Source organism: Amblyomma mixtum, chromosome 5 (genome assembly GCF_055824585.1).
Source record: "Amblyomma mixtum isolate Tamu chromosome 5, ASM5582458v1, whole genome shotgun sequence".
In the NCBI taxonomy this organism is placed as follows: domain Eukaryota; kingdom Metazoa; phylum Arthropoda; class Arachnida; order Ixodida; family Ixodidae; genus Amblyomma; species Amblyomma mixtum.
The window spans coordinates 61,287,296-61,313,859 of NC_143016.1; the positions used below are offsets into that span (position 1 = coordinate 61,287,296).

General features: G+C 46.6%; 2 protein-coding genes and 1 long non-coding RNA gene across 4 annotated transcripts in view; 2 read left to right on the forward strand and 1 right to left on the reverse strand.

Annotated features, from left to right (window-relative positions):
- The first annotated feature begins 241 nt into the window (after positions 1-241).
- Positions 242-4,891, forward strand: LOC149342393 (uncharacterized). The gene has a single exon (XM_089544666.1). It carries the CDS (start codon positions 252-254, stop codon positions 1,743-1,745), a length of 1,494 nt encoding a protein of 497 aa, XP_089400792.1. The 5' UTR covers positions 242-251; the 3' UTR covers positions 1,746-4,891.
- A 1,960-nt stretch (positions 4,892-6,851) lies between these two features.
- LOC149342394 (uncharacterized) overlaps positions 6,852-26,564 on the forward strand; it is a 39,208-nt gene continuing 19,495 nt past the window's right edge. Inside the window, exons 1-2 of one of the 2 annotated variants that reach the window (XR_016283024.1) lie at positions 6,852-7,139; positions 23,295-23,424. This is a non-coding gene — a long non-coding RNA (uncharacterized LOC149342394). The remainder of the gene's footprint in view (positions 7,140-23,294; positions 23,425-26,564) is intronic. The other variant, XR_016283025.1, reaches the window with a different exon arrangement.
- The window catches only part of LOC149342395 (solute carrier family 22 member 13-like), a 36,390-nt gene continuing 20,529 nt past the window's right edge, over positions 10,704-26,564 (reverse strand). The window contains exons 6-10 of the mRNA XM_089544668.1: positions 23,350-23,474; positions 22,250-22,464; positions 21,625-21,806; positions 12,327-12,544; positions 10,704-10,933 (exon numbers count right to left, since the gene is read on the reverse strand). Of these exons, the coding sequence (XP_089400794.1) occupies positions 10,819-10,933; positions 12,327-12,544; positions 21,625-21,806; positions 22,250-22,464; positions 23,350-23,474 (855 nt within the window). The 3' untranslated portion in view covers positions 10,704-10,818. The remainder of the gene's footprint in view (positions 10,934-12,326; positions 12,545-21,624; positions 21,807-22,249; positions 22,465-23,349; positions 23,475-26,564) is intronic.

Below are 26,564 nucleotides of genomic sequence, written 5' to 3' on the forward strand. Positions count from 1 at the left end.
TTCTGTCCTGACCACGTTCGCAGGTGCGTGTCGTCTTGTTGCAGGGCGGGTGCGTCAGATGGCCATGAAGTTCGGAACGTGTCCTCACTGATCAGAGTACAGGCTGCGCCGGAGTCCACCTCGAACTTAATCAGCTGGTGATGTACGCTTACTTCTGTAAAAATCTTCGGTCGCGTGCCGAGATTCATGGTGTTCAGGTCGTACAACACAGATGGGATCTGTGTTGTACACAGAGGGGATCTGGCGCCGACATGGCAGCCAGACGCTTACATCTTGTTCTTCTTCAGATGCTGCAAATGATGGCGATTTTTGATCCTGCCGCGATGACGACGTGCCTTCCAATGAATGGAGCCGCTTCTACCGAGCAAGTCTGTCCTGCTGACCTGGCTTTTTTGAGTGACGCTTCGCCTTTGGACCTCACAGCGCTACCGGCGCTCGAACGTTTCATCGACTGGCAACCCTGGAATCTTCAGCACAAGCATGACCTACATAAGCAGCTGTTGTACCCAGCCACACCGGGATCTGGCGCCGACATGGCAGCCAGACGCTTACATCTTGTTCTTCTTCAGATGCTGCAAATGATGGCGATTTTTGATCCTGCCGCGATGACGACGTGCCTTCCAATGAATGGAGCCGCTTCTACCGAGCAAGTCTGTCCTGCTGACCTGGCTTTTTTGAGTGACGCTTCGCCTTTGGACCTCACAGCGCTACCGGCGCTCGAACGTTTCATCGACTGGCAACCCTGGAATCTTCAGCACAAGCATGACCTACATAAGCAGCTGTTGTACCCAGCCACACCGGGATCTGGCGCCGACATGGCAGCCAGACGCTTACATCTTGTTCTTCTTCAGGTTTGTTACTCTTACCTTTCTGTTAATGGCAAACCATTTAGGAAGTCGACGCCAGATCCCAACTTTGCTGTGTGCATGTTTTTACGCCTTCTGTACGATGTGTCCGCGAGCTGTTCAGGATACATAGGTTTGTTTAAAAGAAAGCTTTTGCTTGCGGGAGACGTAGAGCAAAACCCTGGGCCTCTGTCTGCTGAGCAGGAAAAGCAGATGTTCGATACTATCATGACAATACCAGTGATACAACAGCAACAGACCGAAATATTGGACGAACTACGTTCCATTCGGCTTGAGCAAAAGAATCTCGAAGAAAAACTAACAAAACTCGCAGAAAAAGTCAAGAGCGTTGAAGATAATGTGTCACTGGTGCTCCCGCTAAAGCCTGAAGTAGAAAGATTATCTCAAAGTTCCCAGAAACTTGCTGTTGCGTGCACGGCCCTCCAGTCATCGCACGATGACCTGGAGAACCAATCACGAAGAAATAACTTAATATTCTACGGCATCCATGACAAAGAAACCGAATCGTGGGAACAGTCTGAGACTAAAATTATCTCTTTTTGCGCTGAAAAGTTAGAGCTTTCCGTTGACGCCGCTGCTATTGAAAGAGCGCACAGACTAGGAAGATATGCGCCTGACAAGCACAGACCCCTGATCGTTAAATTCTTGTCCTTTAAAGAGAAGAATCGTGTTCTTTCAAATGCTGCCAAACTAAAAGATACTGACTGGGCGATAAGCGAAGACTATTCGGCCAAAGTACGGCAACAAAGAAAAAAGCTCATGCAGTTTGCTAAGGCACGCGGCGGAAAGTTGAAACTGCGGTTTAATAAGCTAAACCTGGACAACAAAACCTATATGTACAACATTGAAACAGACGATATCACTTGCGTAAACCAATAGCCATCACCGAGGCTTTTAGCTTGCCCACAGACTGCTATTAAAAATGAACTTGTCTGTATTGTTGTTAATTGTCGCAGTCTAAAAAACAAAACTGACCAATTCTCCTCACTCTTACAAATGACAAACGCACATGTGGTGATTGGAACCGAGTCATGGCTGGACAGCAACATAAGCGATGGTGAAATATTTCCTCCATCCTATACCACGTATAGGAAGGATCGCAATGTACGCGGTGGTGGTGTGTTCATCCTCGTTCATAGCAGTTTGAAAAGCGTGTCTGTTAACCTAGAAAACGATTCCTGTGAAGCTGTCTGGTGCAAGGTACAGCTGGGCGATGGTACTTCTTTCGCAATTGGCTCTTTTTATAGGACGCCCGGTTCAACCTGCGCACAGCCATTTTTTGAACTTAGCAACACATTATTAGCCTTAGATGCAACACATATTATCCTTGCCGGTGATTTTAATATGCCCTGCGTAGAATGGTCTTCTTTTAAACCAGTAATTCGCACTGCATCGCTCTTGTATACCGCTTTCCGTGAAGTAATTGGTGCTCACTCATTATTCCAGCTTGTTCAAACCCCTACCAGACTCGGCCTTACCAGTGCTAATGTATTAGACTTGTTTTTCTGCAATGACCCTAGCCTAGTCTCGTCTGTCATAACGCTGCCAGGCATAAGCGACCACGATGTAGTTTTAGCAAAAGTATCCTGTAATGCTATGAAGACCCACTACACCCAACCACGCAAAGTGTATTTTTATGAAAAAGGGGATTATGCTTCGCTATCACGGGATCTCGACGCATTTTTTCCTGAGTTTCTTTCACATCGGCCATCTCTGGATATCGATTCCTTCTGGAACTTGTTTAAAACTAAAATTTTGTCACTGACGCAGACTTTCATCCCATCCCGCTTGATTTCAGCCAAGCGTCGTGACGATATGCATTGGATGAATAGACAGTTGCGGGCAATGATCAACCGGCGGAAACGGCTGTTTCGCAGATATTGTGATACGCCCGCACTAACTTTGTACTCCGAGATGAAAAAGCAAACTAACAACTTATCGAAAGAAATCCGTAAAGCAAAAAGGGCATACTTCAGCACACTAGGCCAACAACTAAAGACAAACCCGAAGGCAGTCTGGAAATATGTTAAAAATAAGAGAAACAGCAGGGTCTCTGCGCCTGATATACTAGACGAAACTGATTTTGGAAGGGATTCAAAAGGTAAAGCGAGAAGTTTCAATCTTTATTTCCAATCGGTGTTTTCCGATCCCATTAATATACATACTGATTTTCAATCTTCCAGCACCCTGACCAGAATGAATGACGTAGAAATTTCTGAACGAGGGATCATGCTTTTATTACAGAAAATTAAAGTTACATCAGCACCAGGGCCTGACAACATTTCCAATTACGTTTTGAAAAATTGTGCGGCTTCGGTTGCCCCGTATCTAGTTGCATTATTTCAGAAATCGTTAGAGAATTCTTCTTTACCCCTTGACTGGAGAAGTGCCAATGTCGTTCCGATTCATAAGGGTGGTGACAAAACTAAAACATGTAACTATAGGCCCATATCGCTGACGAGCGTGTCGTGCAAAACACTGGAACATGTCATTTATACTCAGTTAATTAGCCATCTACAAAACAATAGTTTTTTCTGTTTGACACAACATGGATTTAGGTCCGGCTTCTCATGTGAAACACAGCTCGTGGAATTCACACATGACATTTCTGTTTCCTTAAACTCTGCCGGTCAGGTAGATTGTATATTTTTAGATTTTCGAAAAGCGTTCGATTTAGTTGCTCACAACCTATTGCTACAGAAACTTTCAGAATTAAATATTCCTACCTCACTCTTATCCTGGATTGAAGCGTATCTTGCGGAAAGGAAACAGTGCGTGGTTATCGACGGTGTCAGCTCGGAAAGTGTGGGTGTAACTTCAGGTGTTCCGCAGGGGTCGGTTTTGGGCCCTCTTCTTTTTCTCATTTTTATAAATGACCTCACTAGTAACATTTCAAGTATAATCAGACTTTATGCTGATGACTGTTGTGTCTACCGCAACATTTCTTCTGAAGCAGATGCAATTTCACTACAGCATGACCTCAACTCTGTATTCTCTTGGTGCAACAACTGGAATATGGCGCTAAATATCTCCAAATGCAATCTGGTCCGGTTTACAAAAAAGAAACAATTCTTCCAAACAGACTATTTCCTTGGTAGCACTGAATTATCCACAGTTTCAACTTATAAGTACTTGGGAGTCTTTTTTTCTACTGACCTATCATGGAATACACACGTAAATTACATATCTGCTAAAGCCAGCCGCACATTAAACTTTCTCAGACGTAACTTTAAGGACGCTCCCCTTACGCTGAAGGAGACATTATACATGTCTACTGTACGTCCGATACTTGAGTATGCTTGCGCGGTTTGGGACCCGCATGCAAAACTGAATATTGAGGAGCTGGAGCGCGTCCAGAAACGGGCTGCTAGGTTTGTGTCTGCCGATTACAATTTCCAAAAAAGTTCTTCTGGTTTGCGCGAGAAGTTGGGATGGCCGTTACTTGAAAACAGGCGCAAATATTTGAGACTCTCTTTCTTTTATAATGTGCTTAATAATAAAACTGGAATTCCAAAAGAGAAATACATTAATGAACCCAGCTACATTTCCGCCCGCACTGACCACCCACTTAAGGTGCGCGAGTACAATAGCCGTATAAACGTATTCAAATATAGTTTTTTCCCACGAACAGTGCATGACTGGAACTGTCTCCCTTCTCGGGTCGCTACCGCTCCTCCTACATCGTTTCTGGCCGATTTGCAAAGCCACCTGTCAATATAAGTGCAATAATTCTTGTCCGAGTGTATCATGCTGCTTTTTTTGAAATTTTTACAAAGTTGATTATTCCTAAAGCTTTATTCTTTAAGCAGTGCTGTATTTTAAAATGTATCTTTTTTTTGTGTGTGTGTGTGTGTGTGTGTGTGTGTGATTACGGTATGTTTGCCTTTCTACAATGGTTTTCTGTATTTTCTCTGTAGACCGCATCATTTGCCTAATTTATTGTGTACTAGATGTTTGTTCTTATTTATGATGTTTCCCCCCTACAATAATGCCCCAGTGAGGGCGCTGTAGGTACTGTGTATAAATAAATAAATAAATAAATAAATAAATGGTGTTGCTGATGTTGCTCCATGGAGATCAGATAGCGGCGTATTCTCTGAGGCGTTGACGCTGTGATTAGGCTGGGAAGGTGACTTTATCTTGGCAAGTCTCCGTTTCGTAATGCATGCTCTTTCGATATGCCCTCGCTTGTGGCAAAAATTACACGTGGCTGACTGGAATCGACATCCCTGGGGGTTGTGTTGGTCGTCACACCGCCAGCAGCGTTGTGCCTTTTTGACCGATTTTACAACAACAGAAGGCTTGCGCACCTGGTTGCTTGTCTGGTGTACCGGCTCGGTGTTCCGGCGAATCCCTCTCTGCTGGTGACCGGCGCTCTCCGCTCGAACGGCGATGTCGTAAGCTTTGCTGAATGTGAGGTCCTTCTCAGCGAACAGGCGCTGCTGCAGTGACTCGTCACTCAGTCCGCACACAAATCTGTCGCGTAACATCACGTCCAAGGGAAGCATGGTGGTGTTAGCAGAAGAAGCTGCGTCTCCCTCCTGCCCGGTAGCTGTTGTCGACAGCGTTCCAAAATTGCAGTCGGCAGCGAGCTTCTTGAGCGCGGCTACGTAGGCGCTCACAGTTTCTCCTCCCAGTTGATCTCGTCGTTGGAAGCGAGCCCGGCTGTAGACCTCGGATGGCCTTGGGTCGTAGTGCTTTTGCAGCGCTTTTACGATGTCGTCGTAAGACACTGCCGCTGGTGTGCTTGGCTGAATAAGGGCGCAGACAGTATCGTAGGTCTGCTCCCCGCACAGCGTCAGCAGGTTGGCCCTCTTCAAGGCTGGGTCTGTGATGTTGTTAGCTTCAAAGTAGAACTGAAGGCGTCCAACCCACGATGACCACGATGAGCCGTTGAATTCTGGTATCTGATTGGGAAACCCTCGCGTAGCCATGGCTTGTCAATAGCGTTGCGTAGCGCGGGTCGAATCCACTTTCTCGTCGCCACTGTCGTGTCCGGTCGCTGTGTTGAATGCAGCGAAAGACGCACACGGTACTTTAAGACTTCGTTTATTTAAAGCCGATGAGGGTGCGACCAGCGTCGACCGAGGCAGGAGCCGAACTGGCCGCCCGAAGAAAGGAGGGAAGGGAGAAGCGTCCACGGGAGGGAGTGGCTTCCCAGAACAGGAGGAGGGTGCGGGGGCGCACCGTGGGGGGGCATCCGGCGACAGCGTGCGACGAGGGGCAAGCGGTCGTTAGGAGGAGGATGCGAGTGGTCGTTAGGAGGAGGATTGAGTGGTCGTTAGGAGGAGGATGCGAACTGTCGTTAGGAGGAGGACGCGGGGGCGCACACACACAAAAGCAATAAGGGGACACAACACTCCCATAGCAGATTCTGAGATAAATGAGATAAATGTACAACGTGGCGGCACGTACGCTTTGCAGCGGAGCCTTTCGCTTCGAAGTGAACCCATGGGTGTTACTGGGTTTTTCGGCGCGTCATCTGGCTGTAAATTTGTACAGGGCCTTCGCTTTGTCTTTACTAGCCTGTAACAAACTAGATGGACGATAAATATGGTGTTTTTGTTTTTGTTTTTTATTTTTGTTGGACGATTAAGCAGCTTCTAGAAATATTGAAGAACGCCGGTTTCTAGAGGAAATGGTTCACTTTATGAATACCAGAAGGCGCCGCTATCATTGGAGTTATCATTGCGTCTGCGTACGTTGAACGATGTGACATAAAGTGTACTTACTCGGTTCTAACGCGCCCTCGAATGTAACGCGCAACCGAGTTTTTAAGACAAGAAAAAATAACAATTCAATAGCTTCGATCCTAACGTGCACAAGATTATCATGCTTCGTTGCTCATGATCACCTTATTTTCAAGCGTTGGCTTTTCCTCGCCCATTCTTTGGAGCCCACATCGGCGTCCGTAGTGCATACCCTGGCAGGGCGCCAAGATACTTTGCTCTGATAACATCATAACGCTTTCGTCTTTCGGCGGGAACTCTGGCGGTGGCGACGCGCTCGGCGATCTCACCAGATAGCCGAGACGCTGTGCGTTCTGGCTGGGGGTGTCGGTGGCGGTTGCGCGCTCGGCATCCCGGCTGCGCCAATGTGTGCAAAGCCTTCGCACACAAGCTCGCGTTTGTTTTTAAGCCTGGTGTCGTAGTGAACTCGGCTCGTCTTCGCAACCAACGTTTCCATGCCGGCTCAAGTCCAGGCCGGCGCCTTGCTGACGGCACACTTCAGATGATCACGAGGCCTGTCGGTATCAACTACTGGGTAGGCTAGGTAAGCAATATGGATTATATCTGTGCGCAAGAAGTAACAAGCCAAGATTTTATGATGCAGATTACAATGCTACTGGCGCAGTTTTATTTTCGGTAATCAATTCTAACGTGCATGTCGTTTTTAGACAATTTTTACTGAAAAAAAAAGGTGCGGGTTAGAATCGAGTAAATACTCACAACCCGCAAGATGTTTGTGGTTTGGTTTGGGGTTGGTTTAACGTCCCAAAGTGACTCAGGCTTCGAGGGACGCCGTAGTGAAGGGCTCCGGAAATTTCGACCACCTGGAGTTCCTTGACGTGTACTGACATCGCACAGTGAACGGGCCCCTAGAATTTCGCCTCCATCGAAATTCGACCGCCGTGGCCGCGGGATCGGACTCGCGTCTTTCGGGTCAGTAGCAGAGTGCCATAACCACTGAGCCAACGCGGCGTCTCGCAAGATGTTTGTGTTTACTGTAACCAAACCTGCCTGATTTTCTAGACCTTTCTATTAGCTGTCGCAGCGTCCCGCATCATGATCGGGTCAGCGCCTGGCAACAGCAACCCGCTCATCATGTGGACGGCCGGTTTCCAGCAACGTGTCACTACACCTACGTGTTTTGGCATGCAAGAGATGATTTTTCGGCGTCGCTTCCGGTTTTCGATAGCCACGCAGCTGTGGCTCTACAACAGGCTTGCAAGTTCGCTCAAAAGTTAGCTTTCAGGGGTCAGTGGGCATGCATGCGATTCATGTCATGGTGAACCTCGGAAAACTTAGTCTGCGAAGCTTCCTAACGTACACAAGAAGAGAAAAACAGCAAGAAATCTTCTAGATCATCACTTTTATTTATTTACTGCAGAAAAAAAGAAATGCCTAACAGCTGCACCTCGCAGTTCTTGCAGTGCCAGCATAAAATGAATACCAAACATAAATTACCGCCCGCACAGAGGTGCGCTCACTATAGAGGGTGTTTTACTTAAGACTTTACGGAGTTTTTCAAAGTAGCCTCTTTGAGTTAGACGAGCGCTTTCTTCGGCATAGCATTGTCAGCGGTGTAGTACATCAGAGTACAGCTAAAACGTGCTAACTCGCTGGTTTATAAACTATTACTGGTTAGTTAACTTTTAACTATTACTGTTAGGCTCCTTAATTATTGAAATTGCAGAATATGCAAATTGCAAATTGCATGCAAATTGAATATGCAGAACAGCGTAAGTGATATCCATAACCGTTATTAGAATTCTGAAAAGGCGGTTGGCTTCGGCGCTGTGGCCCAACACATTTTGTCCATTTCGACGAGTTACGTGCACTGGATAGGTTGCTTTGCCTGCAAGCTTCTGGAAAGCGCATGTATTTTGGCGCGATGCAGCCAAAACTTGTTGGGCCACAGCACCAAGGGTAACCGCATTTTCGAAATTCTAAATACTGGTATGGACATTACTTACGGTGGGCTACACCCCTCTCAATAACTAAGGACCCTGCAGTAATAGTTAGAACGCTAACTATTCGCTATCAGTTAATCAACCAGCTAGTTAGCACACCTTAGCTGCACTCTGATGTACTACACCGCTGACAATACTGTGCCGGAAAAAGCGCCCTTCTAACTCAAAAAGTCTTTTTTTTTAATTTCTGTTAAGTCTCAGGTGACAAACCGTCTATGGTCTTTCAGTATTACCTAGAGGAGAAACAGGTGGCGCTGCATGCCCTTCATCCACAATAGACAGGCGCAGGAATGCCGGGAAGATGAGGTTTCGTATGTGGCTTGGCTATCTGTTCGCAATTAAACGCGAATTCAGCCGTAACAATGCAACTCTTATCGCGGCAAACCTCGAAGGAATTCTGCACAAGTTTCCACACTAGCCTAACCCTTGAGTTAAATTTACTGAAGGGAAAAGCGCTGTAGTGAAATAATTTCATCTGCGCGCTGTGAAGAATATCGAGGTAAACAGTGGCTCAGCTGCCGATTCATAGGCAGAATCCACGTTTTCGGTCCAACACTAGCCAAGGCACATAAGAAACGTCGACTTCCCAGCATTCCTGCAATATATGAAATACACTTTAATAAATCACAGAGACACCAGCATAGACACTACATCACAGCTGCAACTTCCGTTTAACAAGGTTGCGAGTGGCTTGTCGGCACGGCGACTTGCTGCTTCATTCAGCACTGCAGCAAGCGTGCATTGTGTAGCGATGATTGCAGGTCACAAATCCTTCCGTTCCTTCTCTCCCTCGAGGTAAATGTCAATGCCGTGTTGTGCGAAAGAGCTAGCTGTCTGTTGTTTACCACTGACATCCACCATGCCATCTGTAATCGGCGTCCGCAGCTGCGGCCGTCGATAACTGCAAAGCCGTAAGCCTTATGCGTAGTTGCGTCCATTGTTTTCCTTTTATGTATACACTTCCGGCCTTTACGGTGCAGAAAAGAGTACCTGAAATATAGAACAGGTGACACTGCCCTTCATCCACGATAGACAGGCTCAGGAATGCCGGGAAGATGAGGTTTCTTATTTTGCTTGGCTGTCTGTTCGGAATTAAACGCCAATTCAGCCATACAGCAGTGATATTTAAAAATTTCATTGGGTGAATGAAGCAGCTTTTTATTACTTCTCAAGTCAGGCATATGATGCGCAACTAAAAAATCAGGCTGAATTTTACATTTGACCTGCTCCGTTTATCGCAAAGAGCAATGGTGCGTCTAGTCGTTTCGTTGTGCGTCGCTCACAATGGCAACCGAACTCACACCCGCTTCTGGTGTCTAGGCCAGTCGGGTACGGCTTAAAAACGACGTTTCAAAATCGATGAAGTACTGGTATAGGACTGGAAGCATTTCTGCAGAGCCTCTGCGCGCTGCTTGCTGAGGTAACATACTTGTTCCGGTAACATAGAAATCTCATTGGAAGCAATGATTCTGCGGCGATGGGACCATTACGGACTTATCCGAATCAAAAGAGTTCTCCGCAGGTGCTGTATGTCGGAAATGAAACCTCCTGCTCGCCGCCTCAAAAGAACGTTGCCCGAACGCACTGCCTGGTGCCAAACGGATTATCTCCAAAGTCTGCATGTTTTCTACAGTAAGCTTCATTGATGTTTTCCTCGCTTCTTTAAAGTGTCGTTGAATTCAGATTACCACATTAAGTTATTGCTAATAAATTTAACGGGGAAAACAGCATGACAGACGGGTAGGATAATTTACGAGGAAGGCTCAACGTGCTATCAGACCAAGAGTTTCAATGACACGCGAGCGGCAACTAACTCACATAGCGTTGTTGTCAGCCGATGGTTGCAGGCCACATTAGCGGACCCGAAAGTTTCTCTTGGGCTCTGTAATATGTGCTAGTGATATCAGCCGACGATTATCAAATTTCCCACCTATACGTCAAGATAGGCAGTTGCGCGTTCTGTAGACGGTTTTAGGTCGCATCGGCCTTTCTACAGATTTGAAACCGAATAGACCGCCATATTTAGGCCACGCTAGGAACGGTCTTTTTACGCAGATCATTTAGAAAAACTTAAATAATAACAGAACAACACTTATGAAGGGAAAGTGGTGCATTTATTATTATTTGTTTACACGTAGCGTAGAAGTGAGCTCTAATGCTGCTGAGCGCTTGAATGTTCACATAATAGCAGAAATAATGGGTTTGCAACCAGTAAAACATTTATGAATGTGCTATCTGCGACAACCACAGACTATAGCTTCACTTAATAGTACTATATATTGTTGGCACCACCATGGAGTCGCTTTCGAATCCTTTGTTCACAACAGGTTGCCGGGTGATGGGCAGCTTCTTGCGAAATAAAGACAGATCGGTTCTGTGGGAGATAGAATCACCGTAATAGATTAAAACCAAGCATGATCTTCTCAAGCAAAACTAAAGCGGTGATTATGTTTAAAGCAGGCTACACAAGCTAGCAAAGAAATTTTCGCTAAATCTCCTGTCAGCCCAGCGTCGAGCTAATACGTACTTATCTACGCAACTCCGAGCAGTTTATTCGCTAGTTAGCGCACGCTTCCCCTATGACTTAGGTAACTGTACGTAAAGGGACACGGTGGATAAGCTCATGTGCCGATTTTTGTATTTGGGATTTGGCGCACTATGCGAATTTTCCCTCTCATTAAACACAGTGTGAAATCGGCTCAATGTGACCACAAGTACATGTTTAGGGGGCACGTATCAAAACTTTCTACATACATCAAATACGGACAGTCAGCTTCGCGTGCCGAATTGAATATCAAATAATGAAGCGGAGCACAATACCGTTTTTTATTATCGTATGTTCGAGCATTGAATTTCGTTGAAGTATGCGCCAGTAAGCCCTGACCTATAAAGGCATGGTTCGTACCAGAAATATCGCAGGTTTAACCAGCATTGTTGAAACATAAATTAGTGTGAAGTTTTATAAATTTGGTGTGAGAACAAGCAGAGTGAAGCTGCAGTAACTGCCCTTAGCCCGCGATGTTCACATGTTTCAAGCGGAGGTAACAGTCACTGTGCCATCCTCAGCCCGCTACCATCGCGACCATTTTGTTAAATAGCTCTCACGTCCCCCTTTTTAACACAGGGCGCGCACTGAACCTCGTACATTGTGCTCTTGATAACGGCACTCCAGTAAACTACCGCCAATATTTTATTTTCGTTTCAGGCCACTGGTGCGCTCATTGCTAAATGCTCAGCGCCATATTCCCTGTCCTCCATGAGTGGGATAGGTGAAGTACTACAAAATACGACTCACAGCTATATACGCCTATTTGCCTATACGTTACATTTTTTTTTGTGGTCAAGAGTGGAAGTGGATGGGTGGTGGGCAGCCTCTTAGTTAGAGGGGTGGTGTGGGATCGGGACAGGGCTGGTGAGTGGCGCTTCTGGAGGGAAGCTGATTTTCTCAGTGCGTCTTTCGTATCAACTTCGCTGTCACTTTTGCGTTCCGCTGCTGCGTGAGATTCTAGCGAGCGGAAGCCTTGTGAAGCCTGGAATTAGGTAGATGGTTGGGGTTGAATGGCTGGCGACTCTTTAGAATGGAGCCTTCATTCATCGAAGCTTCACGCACACAGCGCCAGCATTTTCATCAAGTTTCACTGGAACTGCTACCGGAGTAAAATAAGCACGTTGTCTTCACCACGATTACAAGGGTTGATGTTGTCAGATGATAAACAAATGTGGTTTCTAAGAAGCCTCGCTGTTAGTCCGGTCACTTGCTTCCTTACCGCACTCTCTCGGAAGTCTTGTCATGTCCCGGCGCATCGGAGCCGCGGCTGAACCATGGGCAGAACCAGATACCTTGCCCTCTGCCGTAGCGTTCGCCATCCTCAATCGTCTGCGGCAGTGCTGTTCCAACTGTCTCTGGGAGGAGAAAGACGAGCACACTGGCCACAAGGGACAAGCAGCCAGTCACCAGCATCGGGAGATATGTGTCCAGTGCGGCCTGAAAGAATGGGCATGTCTGATTGTCTTCGCAGGTGACCTCTATCGGAACCCTTAGAAAGTCAACAAAAAGTGCAAGTGGTGCTCCTGCAGACTACGATCGGATCGCGTTAAAAGGCCATCGGCAAGGTTTTGAATGTATGAAAGGTGCGGTATTTTAGAATAGTGCATCAACCAGATTAGGGGGCCGAAGCTATTACTGTGGCATGTATTTCTCCATTGATTGCATGCACGATTTCTTTGTGCATAATCCGTCCGCAGGATCTGTCTGCACGCCTTTCCACCCAGTTGACGAGTCTAGGCACATGTTATATCGCTGAAGAGAGCACGACATCAGAAATCGATTTCAATTAGTTTTATGTTCATTCGATTATATTGTTACGGCTATAATCTTTATAGCCGGGGGGTTCAAGCTGGTTCAACAGGCCAGCGGCGAGAGGTTCGATCGGCGAGCGGGAATCAGCGTCCAGCGGGGCACAACACTCTCAACCTCTTCTTCCTTTGTTCTCCGGCCTTGCCCTTCCTGCGTTTCTCCTACCCCGTAACACTTCCCCCGTCGCAGGCGAAGCCCGCTGGGCGAGTCAGGCATCGGCACGTGGATGACAAAGTTTCAGCCGCGCGACATGGGTGAGTTCTGTGCGGGCAGAACGTCGGCCGCTTGCGGTGACGCGCGCAATCCTATAAGTGAGGTCACTGAGTCGCTCCAAGATGACATAGGGACCGGTATAGTTCGCGAGCAGTTTCTGGCTTAAGCCACGCTTCCTGAGTGGACGCCAAACCCACACCAACTCGCCAGGGAGGTAGGTGACTCGGCGATGATGGTCGTCGTAGCGGGCTTTGGAGCGGTCCTGTGAGGCGAGAGTTCTCAGGCGGGCTAGTTGGCGGGCTTCTTCAGCATTGCAGAGGATCTCAGCGACGCCAGGGTCATCGTCGGTGGAGAACGGAAGTATAGTGTCCAGGGTGTGTCGTGGAGAGCGGGCATAGAGGAGGAAGAACGGACTGTAACCCGTAGTTTCGTGTTGAGCGGTGTTGTATGCGTATGTGATAAAAGGTAGGATGGAGTCCCAGTCTTTGTGGTCAGGAGCGACGTACATGGAAAGCATGTTGGTGAGTGTCCGGTTGGTTCGCTCCGTTAAACCATTGGTTTGTGGATGATAGGGGGTAGAATGTCTGAACTGCACTGTGCACAATCGAAGGAGTGCTTCAACAATATCGGCGGTGAACTGGCGGCCACGGTCGCTGATTACGACTCGCGGGGGTCCATGGCGCAGGATCACAGAATGCAGCAGAAAGACAGAGACGTTAAATGCAGTAGCCGAGGGGAGAGCAGCTGTCTCACAGTAACGAGTGTGGTAATCTGTACAGACGACAATCCAACGGTTGCAGCCATGGGACTTGGGAAAAGGTCCCAAGAGGTCTATCCCAACCTTCTCAAAAGGAGATCTGGGAGGCGTCACCGGGTGAAGAAGACCAGGAGGAGGACCGGTGGAACGTTTGTGACTCGCACACTGTGCACAACTAGCCACATACTTCTCAGTCGTATCGCGCATACGTGGCCAGTAAAAGCGCTCTTGGATGCGGTGGAGTGTCCTCGCAGAACCCAGGTGTCCCGAAGTGGGATCGTCATGCATGACACGCAAAACAGATGAGCGTAGACTTTCAGGCACAACCAGAAGGAAACGGAGACCAGTTGCGGAGTAGACCTTCTTGTAGAGAAGACCATCGCGTACACAGAATGCACAGGAGGTTGTAGGGGCCTGCGCAGCGGTAAAGAATGACGTGAGATGCTGATCCTTCCGTTGCTCCTCGCGGAATGTACGGGCATCGGGGAATTTAGGTTCTACGGATGCGATGTAGTGGTCAAAGTCGTCGGCGTCACATTCCGTCGTTGCAAGCGGCAACCGAGAGAGACAGTCTGCGTCAGCGTGTCGGCGTCCACTCTTGTACGACACTGTATAATCAAACTCTTGCAAACGGATTGCCCACCGTGCAAGACGGCCAGATGGGTCACGGAGGTTGATCAGCCAACAGAGGGAATGGTGGTCGGTAACCACTGTGAAAGGTCGCCCATAGAGGTAGCAGCGAAACCGCTGAACGGCAAGAACTACCGCAAGGCACTCCTGTTCAGTAATGGTATAGTTACGCTCAGATTTGCTCAGGCAACGGCTGGCATAAGCAATGACGTGTTCCTTGTCGCCATAACGCTGAATTAACACGGCACCAATGCCAACACCACTGGCATCAGTATGCACTTCTGTTGGGGCAGAAGGATTGAAATGGCGGAGAATTGGATGCGATGTGAGGAGAAACTTAAGCTGACGAAAAGAAGAATCGCACTCAGATGTCCAATCATAGGGAGCGTCTTTGTGGAGCAAGCTCGTGAGCGGGTGAGCGATGTCAGCGAAACGGGGAATAAAGCGGCGAAAATACGAACAAAGTCCGAGGAAGCTGCGAAGTTCCTTTGCAGTCTGAGGTGTTGGAAATGATGCTACAGCCGCGGTCTTCTGCGGGTCAGGGCGGACACCTTCACTGTCGACGAGGTGTCCGAGCACCAACGTCTGACGTTCACCGAAACGACATTTCTTCGAATTAAGCACCAGACCAGCGCGTTTCAGGCAATCCAGCACAAGGGCGAGGCGTTCGTTGTGCTCATTGAATGTCCGGCCAAAAATGACGACATCATCGAGATAGCACATACAAATATGCCATTTCAAGCCCCGTAAGATCGCGTCCATAAATCGCTCAAACGTTGCAGGAGCATTACAGAGCCCAAAAGGCATTACGTTAAATTCAAAAAGGCCGTCCGGTGTGATAAAAGCGGTCTTCTCTTTGTCCTCGGGATGCATAGGGATCTGCCAGTAGCCCGACCGTAGGTCAACGGATGAGAAGTACGATGCAGAGAACAGGCAGTCAATGGCATCATCAATCCGAGGAAGCGGGTACACGTCTTTCTTACGGGGTTACGGGGTTGGAGAAACGCAGGAAGGGCAAGGCCGGAGAACAAAGGAAGAAGAGGTTGAGAGTGTTGTGCCCCGCTGGACGCTGATTCCCGCTCGCCGATCGAACCTCTCGCCGCTGGCCTGTTGAACCAGCTTGAACACCCCGGCTATAAAGATTATAGCCGTAACATCTTGGTGGAGGAGCCGGGTAACGATCTCAGCAACAAAACGGCGCAGCAACAACTGGAGCAGCCCCGCCGGCGTCGTCGCCTTGCCGGCCTGGAACCGCTGACCGAAACCATGCAGTCTCCCGAAGAGCCATCCGCAGCACGAAGTGACGCTGCGATCCAAGTTTCAGACCAGCGTGTGGCCACAGCGACCGGTTCAACGCAGCACTATCGGGAGCCTCGCAGTTTCGCCGGAGCAGCAGGCGAGGACGTGGAGGAATGGCTGACCCATTACAAAAGGGTGAGCCGCTATAACCGCTGGGACGCCGCTACTCAGCTAGCCAACGTGGTCTTCTTTCTGACCCATACAGCTTTGGTGTGGTTTGAGAACCACGAGGACTCCTTCACCACCTGGGACCGCTTCGTAATTGAACTGCGACAGTGTTTTGGCGATTGCCTCGCGTGCCGCAAGCGGGCCGAACAAACGCTGGCACACAGGGCTCAGTTACCGGGCGAAACGTGCACGACCTACATAGCAGAAATACTTAAGTTATGCAAAACAACGAACGCTAATATGACCGAGGATGATAAAGTAGGACATCTTCTGAAGGGAATTGCAGAAGATGTGTACAATTTTCTAATCACCAAAGATGACTTGGGGGCCGTCTCAGACGTCATTCGGCACGTCCGCACATTCGAGACGTTGAAGACTCGTCGTATTACGCCTAAATTTGGGCGACTGGCTAACGTTCCAACTGTGGCCAGCGTCGAAGAGCGTTTTACGGATCTCTCAACGACGATCCGCCAGATCGTTCGCGAGGAACTTCTGAGATTCGAGCCCCATGCACGGTGTCCTCCATCTGTGCCGTCTGAAGTTCCCGTTTATCAAAGTTCTCCATTAGTAGTCCCCTCGATGCCTGGGCTGAGTTCTGTAAACACTGCACACACGTCCAGGTTCGGTGGACCCAGTCATCCCTATCACTCCTACCCACGCTCGGCGGACTTCGAATTGAACTACGATCCAGATTATGAACATCGTTCAAGACCGCCTGCACCCTCCTTCCGGCCTTGCCCTTCCTGCGTTTCTCCAACCCCGTAACACTATGGTGCAGTTCGCGAACCTCGTGAGAGCATTATAATAGGACCACGCCGCTTCGTACAGCCACACGTGTTCTAGCTGCTTGCAATTATGTTTCCATCTGTCGACAACGGACGAGACTAGCTCGAGCGGCAGCGGCGCGGCGACAAGGCGTGGGCATCGGATGCATGATGGAGCGCAAACTATAAAGTACATTTCCTATGAAGATCAGGAGTGTAAAGGGCTAGAATGTGTCTATACCAGGTGAAAGGAACGTTTGCCGAACACGCTAGGTTTCGGTTAAAAATACATTTACGGTACGCACCAGGCATGTTCTTTCGAACGCAGTCGATGAAGACGGCAATTTTTTTCTTTCACAGCAGTATGCCCAGCAAAACTCACTTTGCAAAGAGTTAACATACTAGAGCGATGCTGCAGATATAACATCAGGCCACTGTTTAATATTAAATACACCACCGCGGCTCAGCGTACGTCGGAAAATATAAACTGAACTGTCACAGCTAACTACCTGGCATGGTTACTGTAGTCAGATTCCATCACGCAAACAATACACAGTAGTTTCTCAGGTTTCGTAGAGAGCATTCGACGGTGTGTAGAACTCTCTTTCCTTAATTCGGACTGCATGTGCAGCGATGAACTAGTTTTCAATCACAATTGTTTTGCTTACTGCCGCTCACAAGCAAAGAGAAGGAGGACATTTTTAAGAAAGCTGACAAGCGCGTGACGTCATCGAAGCAGTGAGTTGTAACTGTATTGGGTTACTGTACTCTGCACCCTGCGACACTACCTGTATCTCAATGATAATCAAATCAAATCAAATCAAATCAAATCTTAATTTACATCGTCCAGATGTTAGGGGCGCAGACAAAAAGCTCTCACTGGAGCTTGATTGCGCGCCTGCGCCCCCGTACAAGGTTTCAAGGTTTGTTAATAACATATATTGGCAGCAACTAACAAAACAATTGTGTTTGAGGAAAAATAAGCGAGACACAACTGACCCGGAAAAAATAAATAAAAAAGATGAAAGCAGACAAAAACAGCAAAAGAAATAAGATGCAAAAATACTGGTTTGTAAGACTAACACAAAGCATTTAGCAATAATGGTAAGTGGTAGCTGAGCATTTTACGTCCATAGTTAGTTCGTATTTGGGGAATGAACCATTTATCGTGGTTTCTTATGGCATGAGTGTGTTCTCTAGGTGTTAGTTGAGACAAAGTTTCAAGAAAATTACGGTAGGTATTACTTCTCCTATATCGTTTTATTAAGTTGACATTATATAGCTCGTGTATTGGAGTTATGTAGAAGGCATTAAAAAGGGGTTTTGTCGTAACGTCGCAGGGGATGCTTGCAATGTTTCTTATGGCTCGTTTTTGGATTACATGTAACCTGTTTAAGTTTGAGAGTGTGGTAGTTCCCCATACCGTGAAACAGTAGTTTAAAACGGAAGAAAACATGGAATTATAAAGAATTAGTTTCACTTTTTTAGGCAGAAAATAGCGCAGTTTACTTAACACACCAGTTATTTTTGACAGCTTGCCCGCTGTTTTATCGACATGTGTTGACCACGATAAATGCTTCTAAAAATATACTCCAAGGCTTTTTACGACGGGGACAACTTCTAAAGGCACAGACCCAATCCGAAGTGAAACGTTGCTATCGCACACTGTTTTATTTCTTGGCCTAAAAAGTACGACTTTTGTTTTATTTATGTTTATAGATAGTGAGTTTACGATCGACCAATGATTTAAAAGATGTAAACACGTGTTTGCTTGTTCAGTCAGATTATGTATATTGCTAGAGGTGAAAAATAAACTCGTATCATCAGCATATATTATAAATGTTGGGCGTGGGTCCATGAGAACGATGTCATTAATATAGATGATAAAAAGTAGAGGCCCCAATATGCTTCCCTGCGGGACGCATATTGGGGCTAAAACTGATTTCGGGTCGGATAATTTATTGTTAATTACTACTTGTTGTACTCGCGCTGATAAATAAGAGTTCAATATGTCATGAAAAACGCCACGGAAGTCATAGAACTCAAGTTTAGCAAGCATTGTCTCATGATTAATGGAATCAAATGCCTTTGAGTAATATACAAATACACCCAGAGTTGATTGGTGCTGTTCGAAAGATTGCAGGATTAGTTCCTTTTGAGTTAAAAGCGCTGTATCTGTGGAATGGCCAGTTCTAAACCCATGTTGATGAGGTGTCAATAAGTTATGTTTGATACAAAAGCTAATGATCCTTTTGTACAGCAGTGTCTCTAGGCATTTTGAAAAAATGGAGAGGATTGATATGGGACGATAGTTCGACAAGTTATTTTTCTCGCCACCTTTAAAAACAACTGTCACCCTAGCAACTTGCATGGCTTGTGGGAAAACTCCCTGCAGAAAGCATAGATTAAATATATGCTCTAAAACAGGACTAATTAGATCCATGGTATGTTTAATAGGTTGAATTTTTAGATCGTTTACGTCCCTTGTACTACTCGTTCGGAGAGCAAGAAAACAGCTTTCAATTTCACTACGATCCGTTGGTGATAAAAATGCACTACTGTGATTTCTAGATTTGAGATAGCTCAGGGAATCAGGATTATGAACACTGTTAACTAAAGACACGAAGTAATTATTAAAAGTATCTGCTAGTTCTTTTCCCGAAAGTTTCTGATTTCGAACTAAGATTTCTAGCTCGACGGGTTCCTGTTCTGTACGGTTTAGAACTTTATTTATTTCTTTCCACGTGAGGTCGCTTCAGTTTTGTACATTGCCAGTAAATAATTTTTCCATGTATTCCTTCTTGATTTCTCGAAGAAATGAAGTTACTTTGTTGCGATATGATTTAAATTTGGCTAAATCGTTGGAAGACCTAGCTCGAAGAAACCGTTTAAAAAGATCATTTTTCTTTTGAATCATATTTAGGCAGCAACGATTTATCCAGGGCTTGCGCGCTTTACTAGGCCTCTTAGTTGTTCTGTAAGGGAAGCATTTATTGTACAAAAATTTTAGTGTGTTTATAAATGTGTCATATGATTTGCTAGGGTCAGTTATTTTCAGCCCTGTTTATCGTTTGTCCGTGATATGAGGGTGCACAGAAGCCTTTAAGAATGACTGCATGCTCCTGATTGGTCATTTCATGTCATCACGGCGCACTTTTCGGCGTGGCAGGCATCAAGAAGCCTAGATTCAGTTCCCTTTACTTGTCGCAGCTGTAGCAGAGCTATAGGCTCAGAGCTTCGCCGCAAATAAGGTAGATGTGTTGAGGGGTTCGAAAGTCACTGCGATTTTTTCGAACTGTTAGGAAGCTATAGCCATTGTCTCCGGACTTAGTCATATATGAGCAGCTTCATAATCTCACTCACACCAAAGCTACTAATTCATTTCGCTCACAAATGAAGAGCGTGTTATAGTCACTTCCAGCTTGTATTTGGTAAATCAAGTAGAAGTGCTTGAATCTTTTCGACTTCATAATGGTTTTCGGTCAGCATTCGCTGCTATTTACTTTAACAACCTCTTGCCATGCCACGGTTATAACTTATAATTATAGCCTTGTGAACACTTTGCTTGAGGGAACACCTAATAAAAGCAGATTTGCTGAGGAAGTCCCGCCGCGGAGTGTAAAGCTGACACGAGCTTAAAGTATATCTGCATTGATACGATTGTCTCGGGAAATTTTTGAGGTAGACGAATAAATTTAGCATTTAAAAGCTTTTTTTTACGTTCTGAATTATACAAAGGATGTGGAGTATCTATTCTCCATGCAACGAGCTTTAAAATTTGCTTTAGTTCTAGAAACTGTAAAAAAAAAAAGCTCCTCCTTATTACATGAGACGAACTTCATGAAGGAAGCATCCCTATTAAGCTCGGTTAGTGTGCAGTCGGTCTCCGGCTGCACATACTGAGGTTTCTTGAAGCGGAATCAGACGGCTGAGATAAGTACGTTTGCAGATGTCCTTAAGAAATGACATCCTTCGCTAGTTCTACAGTGTAGTCTGGCTAGTTCATTAAACAACTAACCAACTGTGGGTACATCAAGGTGCAGTATGAAACACAGCCGCGCCCATGGGGGCATGGCACTTTTGTGACAAAATGGTATGTTTTCTCAGTTTATTAGGGGCTTACGAGAATGACGCAAACCCGAATGAAAGAAGTTAAATGAAAGCTCATCTTGTGCAGTTGCGCAAGCAGTACGCCGCAGACTGTGAACCCGGCAGGTACCCCAGGAACAGTCCCACCTATAGCGCAGTGGTCGGCTAAGAGTGAAAAATTGATACCGCGATTCGTGGACGTAGGGAGTAAGGCTTTTACAATACGGTTATGGAATCGGCGGCCTTTATTGAAGCACTCAGCTCACGTCGACATAACGACATTAGTGAGCACGAGATCCCGCTGAACCGTTATTCTGCCCCTCATAGCAAGCAACCACCTCCACAGGCCTAATTTGTCAGTTTTGACTGCAGACCACTTTGAACCTATTCGACAGAACACGTAGCTCGATCGGGCGGCAAAATTTGTAACTGGTCACAAATGCACAAAAACCCGAGTTGTGAGACTCAGCGCTGTGCAGGTAGTTAGCTGCCGCATGAGCAGTAGGACCGAAAAAAGAAACATATTCATTGATATCACTGTGCTGCATAAACGGTCACATTTTAAACAACAAAAAATGAATCAACGAAAACGTCCAAATATAGCGCCAGCTGTGAATCTGATTTTTGTATTCAGCCAGTAGAGAGCCGCAGAAGACTACCAGCGGCGTGTTTTTCCTGAATGGTTGCCACTATCCTGTTGAAATGAATGTCAGCGAGTAATTTGCTTAGCTCCATTGAGCCCTGCCTTAGCAGTCATAAGAATACAAGCGCCAAAAAAAAACGCGTACCAGCGAGGCGATCTGCGTTCCCAACACGCCGCCCACATCTCCGAGCATCCTCTGAAGCAGCACAGCGCGGCCCCGGATCACGGTGGGGAACAGCTCGGACGCCACCTGAGCCGTGATGTTGTAGCCGGCGGCGAACGAGAAGGTCAGTACGGTAGCCATCACCAGGGTCCACGTGTCTGAGCCTGCCGGAATTGCGAGCGCAAGAGCAACAAGGCCAAAATAAAATATCAGGACACTGTCTCATGGGAAGCGATGTACGTACAACGTTCATTAAAAGTTTCCGGGCCACGCAGTCTGCTTTTGAGCAGAACAGCCGGATTCCTACGGAGTCTGTAAAATTACCAGGGCCATCAGAGGTGAAGGGGATGCTCCTTCTCACCCTCCAAAATAGTTAAGCTTCGCGGAAGTCCCAAGTAGTTCACCACGTGGGTGACCCACCGTGATGGCTCAGTGGTTAGGGCGCTCGACTACTGAGCCGGAGTAGTCGAGCGCCACCTTTGGGTGCAATGCAACGTGAGAGCAAGTGCATACGATCTCGCTTCTGTCGCATCCACGAATATAGCTGAATATAGCTATAGCCGAATATAGCCGAATAGGCAAAGGGACTCAAGGGGTTCTCACTCACTGTCCCTTAGGAACCACATGGCGATGCTGAAGATGCCGCCCACTAGCATGAACACAGCGTTGGGCCAACGTCGCCCCAATGCGTCCAGTGACAAGATGCAGAAGATGTTGATAGGAAGCTCGAAAGCTACGGTTACAGAGTAGCTTGTGTAGATGTCCAGGCCCAGTTGCCCGAGTTGCACGGAGGTGCCGTTGTAGCACAGGCTGATTGTGAACCTACGTGAGGCAAAGAGAAGTTGGAGGGGCCAGTGAAATGTTCAGCGATGGTTTTCATTTCTTCAACCATCAAGAATCACCCAAAAACACCTTCAATCGTATATTTTTGGCTAGCTTGAATACTTATGCGTGAGAAGTTTAACACCAAACGATGCCATTTCGGAGTTATTTCCCGGCATTTGCTTCTCGGTAACCCAAAGCTGCCTTGAAGCAAGCCGGTTCATTTTGGAACTTCTGATGTGAATGTTATGTTAGGTGATTTACTATTACTACGTAGCCACCTTGGCTAGTGGGCATGGTGGTCAGCTGCTGACCCGAACGACGCGCCTTTGATCCCGGCCGTGGCGTTCGCATTTCGATGGAGGCGAAACGCTAGAAACCCGTGTACACTGCGGTGACAGTGCACGTTAAGGAACCCCATGTGGTCTAAATTATCCGGAGCCCCCCCTTCCCGTAGAGGCCTGCTTGTAGAGACATGTCGGTATTGACGAGAACAGTTTAGTGACTGAACGATCTCGCGCTTCATAGTGTACGCTTAGCACCAGTAATACCACACGCCCATAGCTTCTGAATAACTGATGATAACACACATTCCTTTCGCAAAGTGCATGTGCTTCTTACGTCTGTTTTACAAGGATCAATGACGTTCAACCTTTGTAATTCCTTTTCTTCTGAGACAGCGCATTTTCTCACCTTTTACAATGCCTTACAAATTGAATTAAGAATTAGGCGAGGTCAGCTATCGGTTACCTAATTACTGCAGTCAAGGCCTATTGAAAACTACGTACCCGCTTTAGTCAAGATTTTTGCGGTTCTCTTTGTTGTTACAGACAAATGTACTTCGAGGCTGTCGCCGGATACTGTGCGAATACAGATGCAACGCACCAGCCCAGGTATATGAGCAGCGCCATCTTGCGGATGTTTGGAGACTTCAGCAGCAGCACTGTGGTTTGCCAGAAAGTGAGAGACTTGTTGGCACCCGTCTGAGCCTGCGCCTTGTTGGCTATTTCCTGCAGCGCGCCAGGATGGGAAGATGTTATACGTGGGCTGCATACAACGTCTAACGCCTCGCCCAACATTTGCACTTCAAGATAAGCAAATGAATAATTAGTAACGCCTATTTTTACACGGAGGGTAATAACTTCCACCTGTGAATTAATTGCTAACATGCTAATTTTTTTCGGATTTAGTGCCAATTTTCTTTTTCCCCTATCTTGTCCTTCTCCACCAGTCTCTAATCGCCTGTTACACGCTTCTTTTTTTAAATCTGCGCAAGTCCTGGCTGTTCTTAAACCCCAGTGCTCCTCAGATCTATGTGGTGCCTTAATACACTCAGGGCTCTAGAGCTTTGCACTGCATAAGAACAAATTATATCGTTTCTCTGTCTTGCACGCAGAATCATCCGCGGTGTCAGCTTATTACCTCTAACACTTCGTTGTAAAACACGTAGCCTTAGCACCCAAAATTAGAAGTTTCCCTTGCAGCTGTACAAAAGGTTGTTCCTTTTAATTGTTATTACAGCCGTTTTATTGGCAATTTTTATGACGCGACGCTGCAATGCTTCCGCGAACTACTTTGACCTTAGGCCACCTTTCTCCTTAAAGATTGATGAATTAATTGATTAATTAGGTAATGAATGAATGAATGTGTGCTCTTCAGTGGTTCGTTTACTTCGTTGCACCACTGTTTCGCCGCATGAGACACTGTTGCAGGAGGTTTTGATGTGAAACTATATCTCACGGGCTCTATTACGTACACGACTGCACGCTAATGAGATAGAGGAGTCGCTTAGTGTCACTACGTGAGTGAGAGAGCATGAAAACAGTAAGCTTCAACGATGTAGTGGAACGCTTGCAAAGACATGAGAGTGCGGTTCTTTTCAGGCACCGCGCCTACATTTCTGAAAAGTTGATTTGGCTTTTTATTAAGAAATACCGCTTAGCACATGTGACTAAATGGTAAATTTAAGCTGGAAGATTTTTGTACTGGTTGTTTCTTTAAACGTAGGCCTTAATATGGCATCCGTGTGTTGATGTAACGCTTTACTATCCATGGAGAGGGAGTGGGGGAGATATAATACTTTCATTCGAATTACACTTCATACCGATTATTCCTGCGCTATGCCCTCGTAAACGTTGGAATCTGTCAGACAGACGAGCGGATGCAGGAATAAAATAGAATCCGACAAAAATAATAATAATAATATTAGGCTTTACATTCATGGCAAGCCTTCCATCCATGCTTTTGAACAAATGGATAGTTCAAGGCGTGATTAACTGCTCCAAGAGCACAGTTCGCGGAAAAAGGCGAACTCATTGTACTCAATTCGCATCTGTTCCCCCAATTAAATATATCTATACATATATAAACCAGCAGGTGGTTATTAAAGTTTATGAGCACCAGAAAACTCGAAAAGCCGCAACTGTACCTGTTACAACGCACGCCACATTGACTTGCAAATTTTTATAGGTTTTCTGCGAAGCAACATGAAAACTTGTGAATAACTGGTTCGTACTTACCTGTCGCACAAAATAAAAAAAAAATGCGCTTCGATAGTTCTTTAATCACGGGCTTTGTACAAATATCCGTCGTCGATGTCGCTGATTTTACATTATTTCCTTCTCGTTTTCACATCGAGCGTTTTCAAACTAGTGATTACTTCTTTGTCACCAGTTTGTTCTTTTGCCTCCCCGAGAAAAGGACAGTGTGGCTGACAAGATGTTGTCACCATCGACTTATTCGCGAAATTAAAAAAGAAACGTGGCTTTACCTATAGATGAATACGTAGCAGTTTTCCGTAGCGCCGCCATATTTGATCAATTCATGCGCCCCCTGTAGATTGGGAAAATTGCGAGTACCGCTGCTGCGTCGGCTTTTCCAGCAATTTGTTTTGGCAGCGCGTATTTTCGAAGGTTGGTACTTTCAGTTTTACGGTCATCCTATCATGTGTTCTTTCCTTTGACAACTCTGTTTATTTCTAAGACATCGAGCTTTTCTCCTCCGTGCAGTATCGATATTGCAGCGGTATAAGTACACCTAAGCCCACTTATAACCAACCTAGTGGTCGCGGGGATGGCGTTTGTCGTATCTGAGGTTCGTAGTAAGTGTACTCGGGAGTGTATTTCTTTAAACACTGCGTGATCGTTGTAGAAGCGTTCACGACCACTCATGGTGGGACTACCTCCTCGTCACTGCCTCGATCAGATTCCTAGCAGTAGGAGAGTGTTCGTGCTGGGCGAGCTAACATTCTCGTCACTGTATGGCTCTACAATGTGGGCGTCATCATCCGCACCAACGAAGTCATCCTAGGTGGCATCAGGTCCAGCCAGCTGTAAGTACATCGACGACGCGTTGCTTCAAAACCCGCATGCGTTCGATAATGTGGATGTTTTACAGCGTCGTCCTTCGTTCTATAGGTTCTATAAATCCTGCCTTATGGAAGCAATTCTCGATTCACTCCGCAATGAGTTCTTTACACGCGACCTTATCATTCCATGGCAGGGAACAGTGACGAATTGGTATACGTCGGTATCTGTTCTGTCGACTGCTATCAGCATTCGCTGGTGACGCGCCGCCGATAGCAAGCCTTGAGCCCGCGTGTTATGCCCATGTTGAGTGGCTGGTCTTGCTCATCGCGTTCGGTGGAAAAAGAGCGTGATCACCGCAGTTTGTCGACGGTTGTCCAGCATGAACAGGCACTTGCTATTTTCTTTTGCCAAGACTTGGTCGAACTCAACAAGCCACTCGGCAAACAAGTCGGCCGTCAACCCTATACCCAACTCCCACCTAGCGGCACATCTTACCGACGCCGTTCACTTCCCGATGTTGTTGACTGCTGCCTGCATCATCCTCAACATGCGAAGACTACACTAACTCCTACCTGATTGGTCGTGCTACCTATCCGACTATTGCATGCAGCATTATTTTCTTCAAAGACAAATTGTACATTCACGGGCTTTGTAGCATTTGTGTAATTTTATCCCTGTCCTGGAGAAATGCAAACAAGCTGGACATTGTGAGGAACTTCAAGGCGCATAGTTGCAGCACCTACAGGGTCTGTTCTGAAAGTAGTAGGACTGGTTTTTTCCTGGGCGAACGGG

What these genes read in the sequence shown, in the direction of transcription:
- LOC149342393 (XM_089544666.1), top strand. Translation starts at nt 252, where the DNA reads ATGGCAGCCAGACGCTTACATCTTGTTCTTCTTCAGATGCTGCAAATG.